Source organism: Camelus dromedarius, chromosome 18, assembly GCF_036321535.1.
Source record: "Camelus dromedarius isolate mCamDro1 chromosome 18, mCamDro1.pat, whole genome shotgun sequence".
NCBI classification, from domain to species: domain Eukaryota; kingdom Metazoa; phylum Chordata; class Mammalia; order Artiodactyla; family Camelidae; genus Camelus; species Camelus dromedarius.
Genome location: NC_087453.1, coordinates 47,617,898 through 47,638,303, shown reverse-complemented (window position 1 = coordinate 47,638,303; position 20,406 = coordinate 47,617,898). Strand labels below are relative to the sequence as shown.

At 58.0% G+C, this 20,406-nt stretch overlaps 1 protein-coding gene and 1 non-coding gene across 12 annotated transcripts in view; both read left to right on the top strand.

Annotated features, from left to right (window-relative positions):
* Positions 1-19,617, top strand: part of NINL (ninein like) — an 85,426-nt gene extending 65,809 nt beyond the window's left edge. For 5 of the 11 annotated variants that reach the window (XM_031434365.2, XM_031434367.2, XM_064475954.1 and 2 more), the window contains exons 14-24: positions 3,579-3,708; positions 4,001-4,110; positions 4,842-5,089; positions 9,637-9,741; positions 10,803-10,872; positions 11,985-12,143; positions 13,281-13,394; positions 15,608-15,763; positions 16,784-16,897; positions 17,291-17,501; positions 18,704-18,843. In XM_031434365.2, coding sequence (XP_031290225.2) covers positions 3,579-3,708; positions 4,001-4,110; positions 4,842-5,089; positions 9,637-9,741; positions 10,803-10,872; positions 11,985-12,143; positions 13,281-13,394; positions 15,608-15,763; positions 16,784-16,897; positions 17,291-17,501; positions 18,704-18,708 — 1,422 coding nt within the window. In that variant the 3' untranslated portion in view covers positions 18,709-18,843. Of the gene's footprint in view, positions 1-3,578; positions 3,709-4,000; positions 4,111-4,841; positions 5,090-9,636; positions 9,742-10,802; positions 10,873-11,984; positions 12,144-13,280; positions 13,395-15,607; positions 15,764-16,783; positions 16,898-17,246; positions 17,502-18,703 lie in introns of those variants that run through there. The other 6 variants (XM_064475957.1, XM_064475955.1, XM_031434368.2 and 3 more) reach the window with 6 other exon arrangements.
* LOC116147551 (small nucleolar RNA SNORA2/SNORA34 family) lies at positions 12,575-12,712 on the top strand. Its single transcript, XR_004131110.1, has one exon. It is a non-coding gene; the product is annotated as a small nucleolar RNA SNORA2/SNORA34 family (small nucleolar RNA).
* Positions 19,618-20,406: the final 789 nt, after the last annotated feature.

Here is a 20,406-nt window from a genome sequence, read left to right as displayed (position 1 = left end):
ACACACGGATCTGGGGGACACATTCAGCCCGGCGCACGTTCCCACAGCCTGCCTTTGCCCTTGACCTGGACATTTTCAAAGAATATGGCCCCCCCATTTTTAATAGAAACGTTCATTTTGCTTTTCTGATATTCCCTTTGGGTTGAAGTTGTCCTTCTCAGCTGCACAGCGGAGGTGAGGTCGGTTCTGACCACCTGCCCTCGGCATGGCCTCCTGGCCCCGCTGGACAGCTGCTGGGTTTCCTCCCCTGCAGCTGATGAGTGGTTGGTGGGGAGACACTCGAAGGCCACGTGCACGTCCTGCCCTTTGTGAGAGGTTTCCCTGGGTTTGGGGCCAGTCAGTGCTTCTTGTCCACTCTGGCTGAAGGGTGGTTTTCCAGCTCCAGCATCTGCTCTGTCGGCTGGCGTTTGTCACCTGCCGTCAGCCGGCGGTGTCCCACCCGTCTGCTGTCAGTCTGGCCCCTGGGCCCCACCGCCCCCTTCGTAATTGGCCACTGTGTCCGACACTTTGGGGCCCCGGTTGTGTGGGGTCTGTCCAGTGGGGCGTCTTCCGGCCGGCAGCCCTGACTTGTGACATGTGACTGTCGAGTCTTGTTCAGTCAGTTACGAACTTCCCAGCGTAACGACTGCCCTGGAAACAGCCCTTTCTCCGCGGAGCCCGGCTCCTGACAGGAAGGAGCGGCTCAGACACGGGGGTCTGGGCGCTGCCTCGGGGACAGGGCGTTTCGGCAGCCTCCCTCTGGTGAGCCTCCCTGCCGAGCGTCACCCATCTTCCCAGAGCTGCCGCCTCCCGCCTCCCTTGTGAGCAGGGCTCTGCTGGCTCTGCTGGGACCCGTGCTCCGGTTGTTGCTGGTTCTCTTCCTGTTCAGCTGTCAGTTTAGCTTTTGTTTGTCTGCTTGTTGTTTTGGGAGTTTGGGGGGGTAATTAGGTCTATTTATGTATTTATATTTTATTTAATGGAGGTACTGGGGCTCGAACCCATGACCTCGTACCTGCTAAGCACACATGCATGCTAGAACCCCCACTTCCACCACGGTTTTCTCTCTCTTTTTTTTTTTTTCATTTCAACTGTCAGTCTCAGTTTTCTGGACGAGGCCGCCTTTGGTAAAAGGGGCTGTAAGGTGTTAGTTGCATCCTTCTTAGAGGTCCTCTGTGGTTTCGTGTTTTTGCCCCCGTCTTGGGCAGACACCCTCATGGAGTGACTCGTCCCTGGTCAGAAACCATAAATGCAGATTTTTCTTTTCTGTATTTCCACCCATTGTAACCTGAATGAGGGTGTCCCCCCAGAGCCACATGCTGAAGCCTGTGCTTCAACATGACAGTGTGAGGAGGGGGCCCCACGAAGGGATTAGGGCTCTTAAGAAGGGGGCCTCAGAGAGCACCCCCATGCCTTCCACCAAATGAGGACACAGGAGAAGACTGAACTGGGAAGCTCCCACCAGACACTGATTCCATGGGCACCTCAGTCATGGACGTCCAGCCTCCAGAACTGTCAGAACTCAATTTCTTTTGCTTATAAGCTCCCATCTATGGTATTTTTGTTTTAGCATCCTGAACGGACCAAGACACGCACCAGCCCCTCCACTGCCGGTGTCTGGGCGGTCCGCCCCTCTGTGTGTGCTGCCTCAGTGTGGCTCGTCTCCCCAGACAGCCTGCCGGGCCGCTCCACCTTCCTCTCCAGTGTTTTCCAAGTGGCTGTTGAAATCCGCCCCCCTCCCCACCCCAGCTTTCTTCCTGAGCTCGCTCCTCCCGCTAACAAGAAGAGAAGCTTCAGCAGGTCCAGACCCTTAGCGCTGCAGCGTGGGCAGTGGGTTTGCTGCCTTGCTGGCTAGCGGGGTGACACCCTGCCCCTGTGACTGCCCTCTGCACCCACAGGCACCCCAAATTCACGTGCAGAACAAGCACCTGGCTCCCCAGCCCTGCCGGCCGCCCCGTGTGGCAGGAGGCACCCAGGGCTGGGGCCCAGGTCGGCACACGTCGCCCGGTGGACTAGAACTGGCCGCGTTCCCACGTGTGTCCTGGGAGCTGCAGAGCCTGCGCCCAGCGAAGAGCCTGCTTTCTGCTGAATTTGCAGGACGTATATGTGCTCTCAAAATACCCGTTTAGGGGCAGAAAGAACCCCCAAGGGCGCAGGGCATTGGGTGGAAATGGCTCTGCAGATACTTCCTGCTAGATCAGCACTGCCCCATAAAAATACCAGTCAGGCGTGTGATTTCAAGTTTTCCAGTAGTCACATCTCACAGGCGAGAAGAAGCAGGTGACACCAGTTTCAGTAACATTTCATTGACGTCAGTGTGTCTGCAATGTCATCATTTCAGTATAAAATCTGTATGAACACATTCTAAGTGAGATATCTTACCTCCCTTTTTGGGAATCGGGTCGTTAAAGTCAGCGTCGAGTTTATGCTATGGCATGCCTCAAGCCGGCCTGACCACCCCAGAGGCGCTCAGTGGCCAGCGTGGCGACACTGCGGGGCCGGGGGAGCAGGGTGAGTGCTCCGCCCTGCAGGCCTGCCCTTTCCCGCGGGCTGGAGGAGGCACAGGGATCCCAGTAAATCTGTGCTGCTTCTAAGGTCTGCAGGGCCTGTACATTCTCCCCACGGCCTCGGGCTGCCGAGGAAAGGCTCCTCCAGGGGAACCACGGTGACAGGCCAGGCACGGGCCTCCGGGAAGTGCAGGAAGATGAGGTTTATTTAACAAGAGCCGCCTGGAAGGAAACTCAAAGATCTGAGAGATGGGCCCTCGTGGGTGGCTGGTTTGGGATCCCCGAGAGCGCATGTCCCAGAAGGAGAAGCCGGTGGCGGCTGCATGCCCTGTACCATCTTCCAGGTGGGGTGGGCGCAGACTGCCAGCCTGGGGATGTGGGGACAGGGACCCACAGCAGATGTGGCAGGGCACAGACAGGTGGTGCCGGCTGTGGGACCACCTGGGAAACTGGGCCTTTAAAAGTCAGGTGACCGAGTGTGCTGGTTCAGGTGTATTTCATCCATGATTGGACCAGTTACACTTGTCACAAACAAGAACCCTTCCTCTTAAGCTTTCATGCCCCCAAATCCCCCTTCCCCTTACGTGCGTGCTCACCTGGCCACCACCCTTCTGTTGACACGGTCATGTTTCTTTGTGGCCTTTGGTCTGAAGCACTCGCTGTCCGCTTTGGTGGCCAGTGACTGCAGAACCCGTTGCAGACTCAGCACCAGCTGTGGCCAGAACCAGGGCAGACCCGGTGTAGCCGCCTCCCACCCGGGTCGTAGCACCGCCGTGTGTTTCAACAAGGCACCTGAGCTTTCAGCTGCTTCTGGTTCTCTGTATTTTCTGCGTTTCTCACTTTCCCTGAGCTCCTTTTCCTGAGCCCCCCGTGCCCCAGTGGTGGAATGTGTGCTGGGCATAAGCAGTCGGGAGACGGCCCTGCTTCTCTGTCGCTCACCGAGTCATCAGGTGCCTGGGTGCAGTTACAGCTGTCCCGGAGGTCAGGGGGCGGCCCCGCCTGCCCTGCTGTGCTGCTCCCCTGGCGCGTCTCCACACCGCGCTCCTGGGGCCGGAGGCCGCAGCAGCTGGAGGCGGTGTCTGGCTCTGCCCACAGGATCTGCAGGACCGGAACGACGAGCTGCAGGCCGCACTGGAAGGCCTGCGGGCGCGGCTGCCCCTGAGTCGGCCCAGCCAGCCCCACGCACAGCCAGACGGCCAGCTGTCCCCTGGACACCGCCCAGCAGGTGGGAGCTGGGTGCTGGGAGGCGGTGGGTCAGTGCTCCTGCCCGGGGAGGGGGAGGTGGCAGCGGCTGGTGGGCCAGCTTGGACCGCCTACCTGAGACCGGGGCTTTTGCAGAACCCAGAGCCCCAAGGGAGGTGGACGAGGGGGACAGAAGTGGTGAAGGGCATAATGACCTTGCCATGACCTCAGGGCAGACGTGTCCCAGGGAGCTGTCCAGGAGTGAGCTTGGGGGTTGGGACTGGACCCGTGGTGTCCAGGGCAGGACGCAAGCAGAAGTGTCCTCTCGTCCGCAGGCCTCGTTGCATTTGTGGGCCAGTCCGCTCCAGTGAGTATAGAAACGGAGATAATGTTGGAGCAGGTGAAGGAACGCTACCTGGACCTCGAGGTCCAGCTGGAGGCCAAGGTCAGGGGGACTGAGGGAGGCCGAGGGGTTGGGAGCCGCCAGGCACTCCTCTGCCCCACAGTAAGCACGCAGGGCTGAGGTTTACAGGAAGTGGAAGTGAGGCAGGGCAGGGGAAGAACGCCGGACCATGGGAAGGGGCAGGGTCACGTGTACCCGCGTGTCTCGAGGGGCCAGACCGCCCTGCTCCTTGTGCCGTGGGGGGCGCTGCTCCCAGCTGTGTCTCAGCTGGAGCTCCCCGGGTTGCCCTGCATGGGGCGCTCCAGGGGCCACCTGGCCGAGTCTGCCCCTTGGATGAATGTGTCTCCCGCTCTGTTACTCGGCTGTGGTGGGTTTTTGGGGGGGAGAGTGTCCAGGACTTGTCGGTGTGTCCCAGGGCAGCGAGGCAGGGCCACCTGGATGCCTCAGCCAGAAGCTCCTCTGTAGCCTTTCCTGCTGGGCCTCCTGCCAGCCTCGTGGAGGCGCTGTCCACCCTCGCCCCCTCCTGCTGTCTGCCAGGCACTGGCCCCACTCCACCCCCAGCCTCCTTTCTGCACCCGCTGGGCCTGCCCGCGGGGCCCAGTGAAGGTTATGGGAGGGAGGTGATGGAAGCCTGCGGCCACCTGGCCATGGGGAGCCTTTCACAGCCCTCAGGGCCCCACCCCCCACCAGCTCAGACCCCTGCTGGCAGCCTGGTGCTGGAAGGCAGATCCCTTCTAGGGCCCCCGGCTGAGGTCCTCATACTCTCTTCTCAGGTGAGCGCCTACGAAAGGGAAGTGGAGGTGATGAGAAGGGGCTTTGCGGAGCAGAGACAGGAACTGGAGCAGGCCTTCCAGCTGGAGCGCAGCGTGCTGCAGGGCCAGAAGGCCGAGCTGGCCAGGCTGCATGCGGACTCGCAGGCGGTCATCCGCGGCCTGCGGGCCGGGCTGCAGAGGAGGGCAGAGCTGGAGCAGCGGCTGACGCAGGACAGGGACCGGCTGCAGGACGCGCTTCGGCGACTCAGGTCCGGGGACCCCGTCCTCTCGGGTGCCACGTCAGGGTTTCTTAAGAGCCAGACTTTGAAATCGGACTTGGGAAACTGCTAAGAGTCACGTTACCTGTTAGCCAGCGGTTCTGTCGGTGCAGATAGGTGAGCCCGTAGGAACAGGCTATTTTACAGGACTTTTTCTTTACTTTAAAAATTTATGTTAACTAGAGCATAGGCCCTGAAGCACCTGACTTTATAGAATTTGAACAAACTGTTTTTACCTCCCACGGCAGACTCGGCTGGTAGTGAACAGGTGACACTGTCAGGGCCAACTCAGGGTGGGGAGGTGGCCCAGAGATGTTGGTCTGTGCAGCTAGGCCCCCCTCCCCGGCCCGGGGGCTCAGCCTGGCACACGCTCTGTCTCAGGAGGCCGGAATTCTGGAAGGCTTTGCCAGCTCACGGAGTGTGGCCTGGGAGAGGTCACGGCCGGGCTCAGGTGTGTGACACGGTTCATGCTCTGTGCACCGTGTCCTTTGGCCCCATTAACTCCCACCCCACACGCCTGTGAGGTCCCCGCTTCCTGTGGAGACAAAGGCTCCATGAGGCGTTGTGTCACTTGTCCAGGCAGGTGACACTGGCTCACAGCAGACATGGGTGGGCCCTGCTCAGGCACCAGCTCCTGTTGGCTGGGTGACCGGGCCAAGTTGCTTCATTTAAAACAAAAGGTTACGTGGGATTTACGATAAACCAAAAGGAATAAATGTCCACGCACCTCCCAGCTCAAGGTAGAAAATGTTAGCATAGCTGGAGGCCCCTGGGCTCCATCCCCAGACTGCCTCACTGCTCCCAAGGGGCCTGGACTGTTTACCACCATCTAGGCATTGTGTTATGTCCCTGCTTCTGGCGTGGTGTCCCTGACCATGTGGGACCTTGATCATGTGTCCTGCCTCCTGGATTTCCCTCCCATGAAGGGGCCGGGGGCTGGGCAGAGCACAGGTGAAGCAGGGGGGTGGGCAAGAGCACAGGCGACCGTGTGGACGTGCCTTTGCCGTCGTGGCTGTGGCAAACGTGCTGTGCCTTCAGTTGTCATCTCGCTTTAATGTCCTTTAATCTAGAAAATGAATCAGTCTTTTTTTAATGAATTTTTTTGGTCATTGAACATTGACTTTTTTGCCATAAAACTGATCATTGTAACCATTTTTTAGTGTATATATAAGGCGGTGGCTTCACAGTGTTGTGCAGCCATCGCCACTGTCCACTTCCAGAACTTTCTCATCATCCCAGGCTCTGCACCTGCTCAGTGATCATTTTTGTTGGCATCTTGTTGCGGGTTTAGCATCACTTTGGTAAGAAATACTGGTCCTGTGGTGTCTTTGGCTCTGGTATCAGAGAACAAATTAGCAGGTGTCCCCTTGCTCAGGTTTTGAAGGAGCTGGAGGAGGATGGCCTCTCTCTGCAGGTGTCAGAGGGGTTCCCCTGGGAAGCCAGCAGCCCGGGCCTGTTACTGCAAGTCAGCCCCTTTACTGGTCACAGGCTGGCTCGGATGGCCTGTTTCCTCGGGGGCAGTTTTGGTGGCTTGTGTTTTGGGGGGTTGGACACGGACTTTCTTAAGAACCTCCACCAGGCGTTCTGCTGGGTGGGCCTGGTCTTGGACGCCGGGGTTGGTGCCTTCTGATGGGACCATCTTTCCTCTGATGGTCGCCTTTCAAGGTCCTTCAGTGAAACGCTCTTGGAGCAAATGCCCTCAGGTTTTGCTGATGTGAAACTGTCTCAGGTTCTCCCCTGTTTCCGAAGGACGGTCTCCTGAGGAGCGCAGGGCTAGGTTAGCAGTTGACGGGCTGCCCTCTGCCCTTTGACCGGGGCCGTCTGCTCTGTGAGTGCACACCAGTTTCCCAGCACTGCTGGAATGAAGTGCCACCAAGTCAGCGGCTTGAAACCTCACCGTTGATGATTTTGCTGCGTGGGGCCTGGAGCTCAGGCTCAGTGTCGCAGAGCCTGCCTGCCGGAGCTTCTGGAGGAGGGTCTGGTCTGCAGGTGCCGACAGCCCAATCTGGCCCTGCCTCCTTTAAAGCCAGCAGGGACTGGTCAGTCCTCCTCAGGCCCCATCACTGACCCTGACTCTCCTGCCTCTTCCTCTCACGTCCACCGTGGCCACCGGGCCGTGCAGGGTGCTCTCCCTGCCTGAGGTCCAGTACGCCGTGGCCTTGGCTCCACCTGCTCTGCGGCGTCACAGCGCGTTCGTGGGTCCTGGGCTGGGGCACCGTGATTCTGCACCTGCAGTAGGAGACCTGTGTCCTGTCCTCGGCTGCTTTTAAGTTCTCATTCTTCTGTGGCTTGTCTTTGGGGGGTTTAGGTGTGTATTTCTTTCTTTTTTTTTAACTTTCTATTAAAGTGTTACGGACACAAGAAAATACACACATGTGCAGTTGGAAGAACTGTGGACAGGTGGGACACATCTGTGTCCCCAGCACCCAGAGCCAGTCCCCAGAGGTCACTGTTACAAGTCAGGACAGCAGCAACCCCGGGGGGCTTTGGGGAGCCCCTGTCTCATTCTGGGTGCTGCTGTACTGAAGACTGGAAATGCCGGGTCACAGGGCCCGGGGCGGTTTTCTTTTTTCTTACCCTGCGTAGAAAACGCTGTGCCTTCTGCGTGTATAGGTTTGTGTCCTGTGAAGACCTCTCGGCCACTATTCAGGACATGCTGCCTCTGCCCTCACTGTCCTCTCCAGTTAGATGGTGACCTCAGGGCTTTTCACTTCTCCTCTACTTCTTAACCCCTCTTTCGTGTCTGCATCTTTCCTGTCTGCATCACATTCTAGGTGCTTTTGCACATCTGTGTTCCAGCTCAGTAATTGTTTCTTCAGCGGTGTCTAATCTACCAGTGTTTTTATATTTACATTGACTTTTTTTCCCCCACAGAAGTTCTTTTTGGTTCTTTCTGATCATTTTTGATTGCTTCTTGTTGCTCGTTCATCTTTTATTTCCATCTTTCATTTAAGTAGACATTTCATAATATTTATCTTTAGTTTGTGTCTGAATTCCAATATCTGAGGTTCCTGCAGGGTCTAATCCTATTGTTCTGGCCTCTTCTGATTCCCATAGGTGGTCCTTTTCCACGTATGTTGTGGTGATCTTTGATTGTGAGCTCATGTTTGCATGATGTTGGTCTCTGGGAATCCTGGGAGCTGTAGGAGAGTTTGCTCCCCGCAGAAAGGATGTGTTTTGCTTTTACCAAGAGTTGGGTGCCTATTAATCTGGGACCACATTAACCTCTCCCAGGGAACTGGCCCCACACAGGTGGCCACAGTGTGGTTTCTCCACACTGTTGGTGGCAGCGTTGACACAGGTGTTGGCCTCAGGGTGACCCCATCTTTGTGTTGCTTAATGTTCCTGGCTTTGGTTTCAGCTTCCAGATTTTGTTCTGTTTGGGGGCCCTGGGAGGTCTCCACTACCTTCTGTGAGGACACACACTGTATGATCAGCTTCACACAGGCTCTGGTGGTTTGATAAGTGTAGGGGGAGGGGGTGGGGTTCTGCCAGCTTACCTGAGGTCCAGGAAACTGGAGGCAGAACCTCCGCCACCCACACCCACACACACCTGCCTTGAGACAGTTTGTTTTCCATCCTGGAGCTGGAATAACAGCTCAAAACACAGACTTCATTTGTGTCACTCCCCAGTTTGAAGCCCTTCGCTGCTTTTAAAATGCCATTGACTTCTGTGTCTTCATTTTTCTCTTTAGTCCCTCGTGAGAAAAAAAACCAAAGTTGCACATATGCTTATGAAGGAGATACTTATGCTTGGTATTGTAAGAATAATACAGAACCTAAACATGAGATCGTGTGGCTCCTTTTAAATTGAAAACATTAGAAGCTAATGCCAAGTAGAGACCTCGTGGGGCAGAGATGTCTGCAAGACGGGGTGGGTTCCCTGGGCGGCAGGCGTGGGTTCTGAGCTGCCCCGAGACTTCGTCTGTCCCACGGTGGTGGGGTTACCGTCCCTGGAGACTCAGAGCACCCATCGGGAGCGAGGGCTCCAGGCAGACCTAGTCCCACGGCTGCCGCTGAATTGCTTCTCCTGCTGCAGGTTCCACGAGGCCTCAGGTCTCCCTCGTCGCCTGACCTGGGCATCTTCCCAGGCTCCTCCTGCGCTGACCCCTGGGTGCAGGGTGGGGGTGCTCTACCCCTGGCGGCCGGCACTCCGACTCGTGCACGCCTTAGCTCTGCGCTAGGGTCCCTGGGGGGGCGACCCGTCTCGCAGCGACCTGAGGACTCTGCCCAGTGTCTCACGTTGGGCCCGCTGTGGGCGCACTCATGTCCCAGCCGAGGGTGTGAGATGCAGGAGCAGGCCAGCTGTGACACAGAGCCAAGCGCCGAATGCTTCAGCGAGCTGTGGACTGTGTGACCACTGTAGAAGCTAGGAAGGCCTTGTTGTTGGGAGGTGCAAACCGTCACAGGTTGGCCCAGGATACAGGAAAGGAAAGGAAAGGGTGCCCTGGGCCCTCGTCGGGAGGGGCTGCGACTGTGTGGGGACCAGCCCTGGGTGGAGTGCCCACTGTCCTGTCTTGTTTACGTTTCTCCTGCAGAATCGAGTTGGATAAGCTTTCTGAAGAAAACGCGTTTTTGAAGGAGGAGCGGGGAAGGGTCCAGCAAGAGCTGGAAGCTGCAGAAAGGACAGAAGGGGCACAGAGGTGAGGCCTGCTCAGCGCCCCGCCCAGGCCGGCTGCGCCTGCTCATTGTGGAGCAGGCTCCGAAGGCTGTTTGTCGGGAGGGGACTTGTTCACGGGTGTCCTGCATGCTGCCCTCCAAGCGGCCGTGGCCGGTAGGCAAGGGCTTGGACCTCCTCGCAGGTGTTGGCAGCCACCTTCCCGCCCGAGCCCCTGGTCTCAGAAGCAGGAGGTCGGGAGCCTGTGGGCTGCAGCCTGGCCGGCCCGCCAGGCGCAGGCACTTCTCCCCTGCGGAAGCCCCCCGCCCCGTCGTATGTGGGCGTCGGGGTGGGGCAGCCTGCCCAGCAAGGGGGCCTGTGTGTTCTTGTCCTGACAATGGTTTCAGCTGACCTTTTCTCTGGGATGCATTCCGGGGGTGTGGATTTCAGTGAGTCAGAGTCGGGTGGGGAGGGGTGCGGGCCTGAGCGCTGAGGCAGGAGAGGCTTGTGTGGGTGGTGGGGGAGGCGCGGAATGCCCGTGGGTGGATTTCTGCCTGCATTCTCAGAGCCCCAGCCAAGGATGGTTGGTTTGGTCTTTTTTTTTTTTTTTTTTTTTAAATAAAGTTCAAGGTGAACTCAGCTCTAAAATGCTGAGGACACAGTGCTGATTTGATAAAACTGGGTGATGGTTAAAGTGCTGAACCTGGTGAACTGGTGGTCGCTGTCACATCACAGCCGTTCTGAAGGGTTCTTTCCCTGCAGAAACCGTTTTCCCCTCAGTTTGCTGCGGGGGCCCCTTTGACAGCAGACAGCAGCAGGTGTGAGGCTGGGGTGGTCTTCACTTACGCAGCTGGGCGTCAATACCGTGTGGGGCTTAGGGTGTCGGGGAGAGTGTCGGTTCTCACACTCTGGCAGCCTTCCCCTGGGTCTGAGGCCTGGGACCCGACTGGACCAGCCGCACACAGCCGTAGCCCAGGCCAGTGACAGAGCCGTGGCTGCAGGTCCAGGAGCAGGGTACAAATCCAAGCCACCACGGTGACAGCGAGTGAAGACTGGGGAGAAAAAACTGGCTGCTCAGTGATACTGCTGACCTTGCCTCTTCAACAGGAAGGAAATCGAGGTTTTACGGAGAGACAAGGAGAAGGCCTGCTCCGAGGCGGAGGAGCTCAGCACACAGGTCGGGCCCCGACGCCTGGCACGAGGCTGATGCCACCCTCCCTTCTCCATTAGTCTGCAGTAATCTCCAACTCAGCAAAAGAACACGCACCACCTTTTTCTGAAAGAACAGAGTGGGCCGGAGCCGGGGGAGGGGGCCCCGGGTCGCAGGCTGTGTGGCAGGCTGCTCGCCGGACACCCTCTGTGACGCGCCCTCTGTGCCAGCCGCCTGGGCCTGGGGGCCTGACATTTCCAAGCAGAGGCTTGGACTGTGAGGGATTAGAAGAAAATAACACGTGTTCATCCCAGGAGTGAAAGGAAGATCCCATTTCTTGCTGTTAAGGAAATCAGACTCCAAGGATGGAGGGCTGGGGTCGATACTGGACACCAGCTCTGGTCTTCACGGTGACCTGGCACTAACACCGCCAGGCGCTCCGCTGTGGTGGGAGCACCTCCCACCCCCGACCTGGTCCTGGGGTTCTCAGGGCGCGGTGGGGGGGGCAAAGGGAGGGGCCAGTCGATAGAAGGAAGGAGGCGGGTGCTTCCCTGGGGAGGGAGCCAAGGCGGGACGGCGTGGTTTCTGTGACGTGTGAACGACACACGGCTGGAAATGACGGGCGCTGGCGTCAGCCCGCAGGGCCATGACCCCACGGGCACCACCAGAGTTTCAGCAAAGTAGGTGATTTCGCAGCGCCCCCACCCCGGGACCCCTGGGGCTGAGGTGCGAAGCGTGTGTGTCATGACATTAATCAGGAGATTCTGAAGAAGTCCACATGCCTCAGGTTTAACTAGGGGTTTTCCCTTCAAATTGCTTAAAATAACGTTAGAAACAACAGGGAGAAACGAGAACCACGCCAGTCCTCCAGAGCGGGGGCTGGGTGTTGACGGTGTCCGCTTCTCCTGGGATGGTCCGGGGCCCCGCACTCTGAGGACCCCGAGTGCCTCACCCACTAGTTGCCAGGAGCAGCCCCCCAGCCCACTCGGCTGTGACCGCCAAAAATATCTGGAGACGTTGCCAGGTGTCCCCACAGAAGCAAGAACCACTGGCTGAGAAGCCCTGGGATGATCTGAAGTCAGCTGCTGGATAGAAAAAAAAACGACTTTTCACCCGTGTTCTCACCCTTTCTGCTCTAGAGTCAGAGATGCAAGGATGAACTGTCCCAGCTCAACCTGAGGGTCCTGCAGCTGGGAGAGGAGGCCTCTACCCACCAGGCCCAAAACAAGAAGAATCACGTCACCATTCAGCTGTTGACGCAGAGACTGGAAGAGGCAGCGCACCGGGAGGGGCTGCAGGTGCGTGGCTGGCGGGGCAGAGGCGTGGGCAGGCTGGTCTGAAGCAGTTTGGAAACAGACCTGAGTGCTTGGAGGTAAAGCGAGGGACCCACCAAGCAAGCCCCGAAGATACGAGGCCTTCAGCAGCTTTTGCAAGCCTGGCATCTAGAAAAAGGAGCAGAAAGGAATTAAATCCTGGTGACAGGAGAGTAAGTTGGTGCAACCTCCCCGGGGGGCAGTCTGGCAGAACATACACCAAGAGCATCAGGGACTTCGCCGAGCTTGGTGGGAAGGCCTGGCGGGAGCACCTTCGTGGCTGTGGGGTTTACAACAGCACGACCATTGGAGGCAGCTTCGCTGTCAGTGGCACTGAGCGAGGCAGCCAGTTTCCGTGCAGCCGTTTTAAAAACCATGTTTTCGAACAATGTTTCACACTTGAGCGTCACAGGGAACTGGCCCTGAATCAAGGCCAACGGTTTGCTGAAGCTGTTGGTTTCAAGCAGGAGCCTAAGGAAGTGCCTGTTTCACGGTCTGTTGGCCTTTTCAGAACTGTGGAAATGTAACGGGCAGTTCATTAGAAAGAAGCACTTGAGGCACTGGTGACGGATGTGGCTGGTACTGACTTGGAGCCGTTAATTCTGGGATCGTAAAATTTAGAGATCTCCGATTTACCTTGTTCATTAGAACTGGATACTGTTAAGTCCAATTACGACCAAAGAAATTGCTGTGGGTCTTCCACAGAAAGAGCAGGATGATACCAACTGTGAGCGTCCTCTGAATGTTCTCCTGCTGTGCGCTCAGGCCCCGACCTGGGCGGTTTAGACTTCATTCAGACTGGAGGCTTATGTTTACCACTGGGCCGTGGACGTTTCCGAGGTGTTCACTGGATGGTAAAGTGCATCTGCATTGTGGTCCTTGATCGAGGAAGTTACTTCCACAGTAAAGTGCTTGTTAAATACTAAAAACGAATAAAGTAACAGGGCAAGCGCAGCTCACCGTGACTCAGCGGAAGTGTGTGCGCAGAGGAAGGGCCACCCGAGACAGCACAACGCCCTTGGGCTGCTGCGATCACGGGTGGCTTAAATTTTGTCATTTTTGCTTTTGTATCACATTGCTAAGATAATTCTGAGACCTGTGAAACTGATTTTTTAAAAACAGGGTGACCAAATCCAAAAACTTGGTCTTGAACTTGAACACATGACTCGGGAATGCCAGCGCCTGAGACGGGTGCAGTCACAGCTGAGAGAGGCCCTTGAAGCAAGCCGGGACCAGGTGGGTGTGCGTGGGGGTCCCAGCCCGCGAGGGTCAGCTGGCCTTGGACGTAGCCTGGCTGGGACTTGGGAGCCAGGGGCCTTGTGGGGCTGGCTGGGCAGCAGTCCAGGGCTGAGTCAGGCCTAGCCCAGGGTCGGGCTGACCTCGGCTGAGCCAGACGGACAGCTGTGCCTGGTTTACTCCTGAGGGAAGGAGGTCATGGCTGGCCTCTGGGGGTGCCCTCTACGGATGGGGGAGCTGGGGGACAAGGCGAGTTGCCTCTGAGGTCCAGGCCCCCCCCCAGGCCCCAAGCAGCACACCCAGCGGGTGTCCCGCCCTGTCTCCTGCCCCATTTGTCCAGCGCTCACCAGGTTCAGGAGGCGCAGAGACAGGGAGGTTGGGAGCTTGCAGTCTGGGACAGACGCAAGCAGGGCAGGCCGAGGAGGGACAGAGGGTGCTGACAGCGTGAGGTGCAGGGACAGAAGAGGGTGGGGAGTCGGGTGCTTGAGCAGGAGGGGAGAAGGAAGGTGACAGTGCAGACTCAGACGTGGGCTGGGCTGGGAGGGCCAGGGCGCTGCAGCAGCGAAAGGGCCCAGGGAGAGGGTCTCGAACCTGCGTGGCTCCCCGACTGGCCCCTGGTCCAACCACTGGACTTGGTCGTGGTCGCCTGGCGAGAGAGGTCACTTCCCAGATGGCCCCAGGCTGTGGAGGGGTCAGCGTGGGTGTGGAGCCCAGGGCTGGGCTCTGTGGGCTCCGCCCTCCTGCTAGGGCGAGCAGGCCTTTCCCCGGGTGCCTCTGTGTCTGGGGGGCTCCCTTCTCTGCTTTGAGTATGAAAGGGACCTTGAGAAATTGCCTTGAGTAGTTTGAGCCCTTTGGGGCTGAGGAGCGAGATCCCCCTGCTGCCAGAGGTGTCCGTGCTTGACGCACGGCCCGTCACAGGCGGGCAGTGCCGGATGTAGGCGGTCAGTCCACTGTGCCGTCAGCTTCCTCCTCTCTGGGTGATCTGGAAGAGGACCCCCAAAAACACATGGAGGAAAATATGGAGAAGGGAAGTAAGGAGCTTCCAGGGCAGCGAGGGGCCCCTGGAGTCAGGGCAGGCCCAGGCCTACCTCCCAAGGGACTGGAGGAGCTGCCGTCTGAGACCAGCTGCCACGCCCAGCACCGAAACTGGAGGCCCTGGCTTCCTGGTGGTGGTGGCCCCACTGCCCTTTCGGGATGTTCTGCCCTCTAAAGTGACGGTGGAGCAGGCTCCCCAGTGCGAGCGCAGCCTCCCTCCACATCTCCGTCCACAAAGAGGGGGCTTGAGTGGCACTGAGTTGGGTGGGTTCAGGCCTCACGCCGGGCAGACAGCGGCCTCCCCCAGAGGAGTGTGTGGTCAGGGTCTGGCCTCAGAGCAGAGGTGGCTGTAGAAGGTAGTGGGGCCTGGGCAGCATGTGCAAAGAAAGGAGCACTTTTGGGACGGGTCGGGGCTGACACAGCACTCAGTGCCATGAGCACCTGTGGGCTGGGCTCCGGCCAGAGTGACTATCAGGTGACCATCCAAAGTTTGATAGGAGGAAGCCACGTTTGGTGGAGGTGTGTTTTAGAACTGCCCTCCCCAGTTTTCTCATCCCAGAGAGGAGGGTAGCTGCCCTGCTGGACATGGCGTGTGCAGGTGCATCTCTGGGGGCCCGTCCTGGAGGACCCCTGGCCTGGGGCGGCCCCTCAGAGACATGCAGTGGCAGAACATTGAGGGCAGTTCTGTGTGTTCTGGATGGAGCCTCCGGAGTCCATGTGCTGCACGTGGTGTTTAGACCTGGCCCCCCGGGTGCTCAGTAAGTGGAAGTGGCCAGGCTCTGTGCGGCTGGTTACAGCTTCTGGCCACAGGGAGCCGGTGCCTGCTCCCAAGCTCCTGCCGCTCTGTGTCACTGCCTCCAGGACCCCAGCTGCAGCGAAGTCTCAGGAGCACAAACTCCCAAGAGGAAGGCTGCACCTGTGGCTGGTGTGGGTCCCAGTGTGAGAGGAGTTAGACCCCAGTGAAGTACCCAACAGGGAGAAGGGCAGGGTCCGACGTGTTTTCCTGGCTCCAGATGTGCCAGCTGAGCAGTTTGCCCGTGAGAGTTCAGACGAAGGGGCTCTGCGGGAGATGCAGGGACGCGCGAGTGAGGGGGCCTTCCCTGCCGTCCCGTCTTGGGGGGCTGTAGGGGGAACGCTCAGTGGCCACCCCTGAGCCGCTGCGCCTTCTCCCTGGGCAGCTGCACGGAGCCATGCTGAGGCTGCGCCGGGCCCGGGCGCACTCTCAGCAGCTGGTGCCTTGGGGACACGTGGTGGAGCTGCAGCAGCTGCTGGACAGGGAGCAGCAGGCAGCTCTGCGGCCCCGGGCCGAGGGGAGGCGACTGGAGGCGCAGCAGGTGAGGGGGACGTGGGCCTGAGAGCGGTGGGGAGGGGGAGGCTGGAGCCCTGGCCTCAGCCAGAAGCTGCCCAGGAGCCAAGGGGAAGGTGCCCAACAGCGCCCCTGCTCCCTGAGGACCCAGTTTTCACTGTGAACTGGGGGTGGGGGGGGTGGGCAGGGGTTGAGGCGCTGTCTCCGGCCTCACCATGTCTGCAGTCGGCCACCTGGCTAAATGTTAACGTTAGGGCCACAACCTGCTTCCAGGCCAGGCCTGGGTGGCCCGAGAGTGCAGACGAGTGCAAGGACCCTGCGGTGGGTTTAAGGTAGCAAGGGTGGGGGGCCGGGGGAGACCCGAGATCAAGCGAAGTGACAGCACTGTGCCAGGCGCTGCCCTAGACGCCTTTAGATGCAGCCAGACAGGGGCTCAGAGTGCACACGGCAGGGTGGGGTCCTGGCTCTGCCACCGCAGTCACCTCACCTCTGTGCTCTAGGTTCTGTAAAATTCTGAGGGCAGCGGAGCCCACCTCAGAGCACTCCCCAGAGGCATCAGTGAGCTGGGGCCTGGGGAAGCCGAGTGAAGGGCTGGGGACACCAGCAGTCCTGGAAGTTCCTGGAGGGTTGGGGGGCCCTTCCTCAGGAAGGGACTAGAGTAGAGGAGACTGGAAATGTGGGTGAAATCTGACGTTTGTAAGCTCAGGTTCTGAGAACCTTTCTCACTATGTGAAAACATTAAGCTGCAGAGACAGTTAAACAGAGAGGTACTGACGGAACAAAGAAAGTGAGTCAAATCCTTTGGGAAGACTGACTTGTTTGGGGAAGCTCACTCTGGAGTCACACAGGATGAAAACCCTAGGACAAAGCAGTCTGCTGGCGCCTCGAACCGCAGAGGAATGCGGTTCTGGGCTTGGGAGGCACTGCTGACGGTTCTGCTCCGGACGGGTTTACCTGCCCAGCCGGCTAGCTTCCACTCTAAAGTACGCAAGCCAGAGGTGATTCTTCCTCAGATGTCAGCGTTGGTCTCAAACCTCCCCTCGTGCAGGAAGCTCACGAGAACCCGCTGAGAGCTGCAGAAGAGCGGGGGGCCCAGGTGGAGGGGATTCTCAAGAACGTGGAGCTGCTTCTGCAGGAGCAAGTGAGCGAGCGGAAGGTGCAGGTGAGCGCGATGCGGCCCGAAGCGTCCCTGCTCCGGGGAGTCTCCCGGCTGATCCAGGCAGAGCCTCCAGTCACAGACCCCTTGAGAACCTCTCGTTCCCCCGGAGCCAGCGGGAGGGGAGGCCATAGCCACCCAACAAGAGCTCTGGCGCCACAGGAGTGAGAAACGGGTCTGCAGAAACCCCCCGTCACAGAGCCATCACATGTGGCCATCTGAGGCGCCTGGAGCCACAGGCCCCCAGTCAGGTCACTCTGTGCGGGCTGCCCCCACCCGACCCCACCTGTGCGGCCCCTCTCCCGCTGGCACTGACGCCCCCTCTCTGTCTCCGGGTCCGCACCTCCCCTCCCAGCTGCCAGGCTGTCAGTGACCCCCTGGCCATCACTCTTGGCACAGCCTCACCTGCCTCCTCTCACCTGGCAAAAACCCCAGCCCGGCGTACATCCCATGGACTGCTGCACACGGAGGGTGTCAGGTGCCTCCCACAGCCCAGCCGTCCCCCTCAGCAGGGCCCTCCTCCTGTCTCTGACCTCCAGCACCTCTCCCCTCGCCTCTCAGCTGAGATTCCTGCTTGTGTCAGTGGAGGACCAGACTCGTGCAGAGAAGAGTGAGTGCTGGTGCCACCTCCCTCCCCGGGGCCCCAGTGCCTCCTCGGCGCTCCCTCTGGAGCCCGGGTCCTGCTAGGTCTCTGCTCCTCTTTACAGAGGGACCTTCAGAGCTGTCTGTGCTCACCTGCCTGCCCGCCCAGGTGCAAAGCCTTGGCGTTATGGTGGACCCCCTCCCAGGGTGACCCCTTCCCACAGGGTGACCATCTTCGCCTGCAGCGCACATACAGAGCCCTCCACCTCCCGCCCGTCCCCACCGCCCCTACCCCCGCCTCTTCTGGGTCCTAAACTTAGTCCTTCTTTGCCCCTTTGGTCTGCTCTCAGGAGCAGCAGTCCTTTTCAAATGTGATGGAGGTGCTTGCCATCCTCTGCTCAGAACCGTCCAGTCTTGCTCAGAGTAAAAGGCAGTTTTTACAGTGGCCTTCAAGGACCTAGTCCCCTCCGCTGGCACCCTGCCCGGCCACAGGCCGCCTGGTCCTTCCTGTCACCACACGTGCGCCAGCCTCTGCCTGGACTGTTTCCGCCGGACAGCCTCAGCAGCTCCCCCTGCACCCTCCTCAGACCTGTCACCCGGTCTCCGCCATGTCCCCTCCTGGGCATTCTCTCAGCACGTGCTGCGTGCGGGCTTGTTTCTGGTCTGTCTCCGTGAGCCGGGCGGTTGCTAGGGCAGTGCCGAGCCAGGGGGCTGCTCGGTACTGCCTGTTGGGTGGGTGGACTCAGCGCTGACTCACAAAGCCCAAGACGCCCGTGCCTCTGGCGCCCCGACTCGGTGGCCCTGCGCGCCCATCACCAACGCCCCACGGCAGCTGAGTGCGTGGTGACCAGCTCGCGCGCCTCAGTGCACCCGGGTGGCGCAATGGGCCTGCAGAGCACGCAGACGTGGACAAGCTGTCTGGGCACTCCTAGCGATTTCCTTGTTTTACGTTGCCCAGAACAGTCCTTTTTGAGGCCAGTGGATCTTGGTCTTTTTGTCTTCATTTTTTGGTAAAATCAATTCGTACAAAGTTGGCCTAGTTCACCAGATTCTGAATTTCCTCTCACGCTATGATAACTAAAAACTGTCATTACATCCCATGTTTGTTTCCAATCTGTAAAACCCCAACACCATGGTCTGAACAAACGTGGACGATGAGGAGGGGCCAGCTGGTCGCATGGCATTTCTGTGCTAGACTCACAGTACGGTGTGGCTTTCTCCCCTCTCCAGTTTGAAAAGAACACGAAGTCTGACCTGCTGCTCAAGGACCTTTACGTGGAAAATGCTCACCTGATGAAAGCACTTCAGGTCACTGAAGAGAAGCAACGAGGTGCCGAGAGAAAAACCCGGTTCCTGGAGGAAAAAGTTAGAGCGCTCAACAAACTCATCAGTAAGGTGGCGTCAGCGTCCCTCTCTGTGTAAGGACGGCTTTTGCTCCTGGAATTCATTTCGGAGGAACATCCTTTAAAAGTAAGCCCCGTGATGGCTTGCTGGCCGTGCACCCCTGGACGGGTGAGGACTGTGGTTCCTCGTTTGCCACAGACATCCGATGAAGGTCTGCTGGGCCAGATGCAGGGAAAACACGCTGGAAGAGACCACGTGCTTTTAGGGGTCGTGGGTAATTTCCGTTTCCACCTCCGTCAGGTAGAAGTGCTGATGCTGCTGTTCCCGGTGAAGCCGACTGTGGGCTCTCAGCAAGGCAGATGGTGCAGTGAAGCCACATCAGTGCTGACTGCTGACCCCGGCTGTAGAGACTGAGGGCAGCGGCAGCGCCCTGTGCAGTCTGAGCGTCACTGCTCAGCTTCAGCCGTTAGCACCTCGAGGGCAGCTCCATGGAGGCTCCAGAAGGGCAGTGGGGGTGGAGGAGGGGAAGGCTCTTCCTCAGGGCCTGCTCCCCGGGGGAGGTGCAGACAGTGCTTAGTTTAGGGCTGAGGACTCAGGGAGGGTGGTGTCTGTTGTGGATGCAATCTTATCCTCAGTGACAGGTCGTCACACTGGAAAGTGTATTATATGTTTAAAAAAAGGTATAGTTTTATATGCAAAAATATACATAAATTATGGTCATTTGGTTTATCATAAGAAGCTACTGTAATATGAAGTCACTGTATTTGTAATAAAGTCCTTTTCTCTTAAAACTGATTAAACTTCTAGGTATTTTTTTAATTAAAAGAAACAGTCATATGCCCACCAACTAGATGTATGAAAAACATTGTCCTACAAGATTTAGACAGAAGTGCAGACCCTACCCACTGTCCTGAAGCTGCGGTGCCTCCTCCTGTCTGTCGGTCACTTACTGTACAGGCTGAATGAGAACGGCCCTAAAGCACTGGATGGAAGGGAAGAGCAGATTCTGGAGAGGACAACACCAAGTGGGTTCTTCTAAATTAGGACTCAAGGCCAGAATGAGATCTGGAAAATCCCCAAATAGCTGCAAACTGATATTGCCCACAAAACAAAGAAAATCACAACAAGTTGCAAACTGACTGAAAATGAAAAATACCCAAATGTGCAGGGTGGAGCAAAAGCAGCACTTCGGGGAAAATCCACTGAACAACTGGGTTATAAAAGAAAGGCCTCAAATCACTGACCTCAGCTTCTACCTTAAATAAGCAGAAAAGGAGCAAATTAAACCCAAAATCAGCAGGAGGAAGGAAATAGGACAATCACTACCGCAGTCAAACAGAAGAACAGGGTTGGCAAGCGCAGCCCCACGGCCTGCTCTGTGCGTAGCAGTGCTAGGCACGGCAAACCACTCACTCACGTCCTGTGAAGAAAAGGTACTGGAGCAGCCGGGTATCCCCCACACACCGGCCCCCCAAGTGACCTGGTCAACACCTCGCACCATATACCAAAATTAACTCAAAATGGATCGTGGACTTAAGTGTAAGACCTAAAACTATAACACTTCTAGATGAAGGGAAAAATGTTTTGTG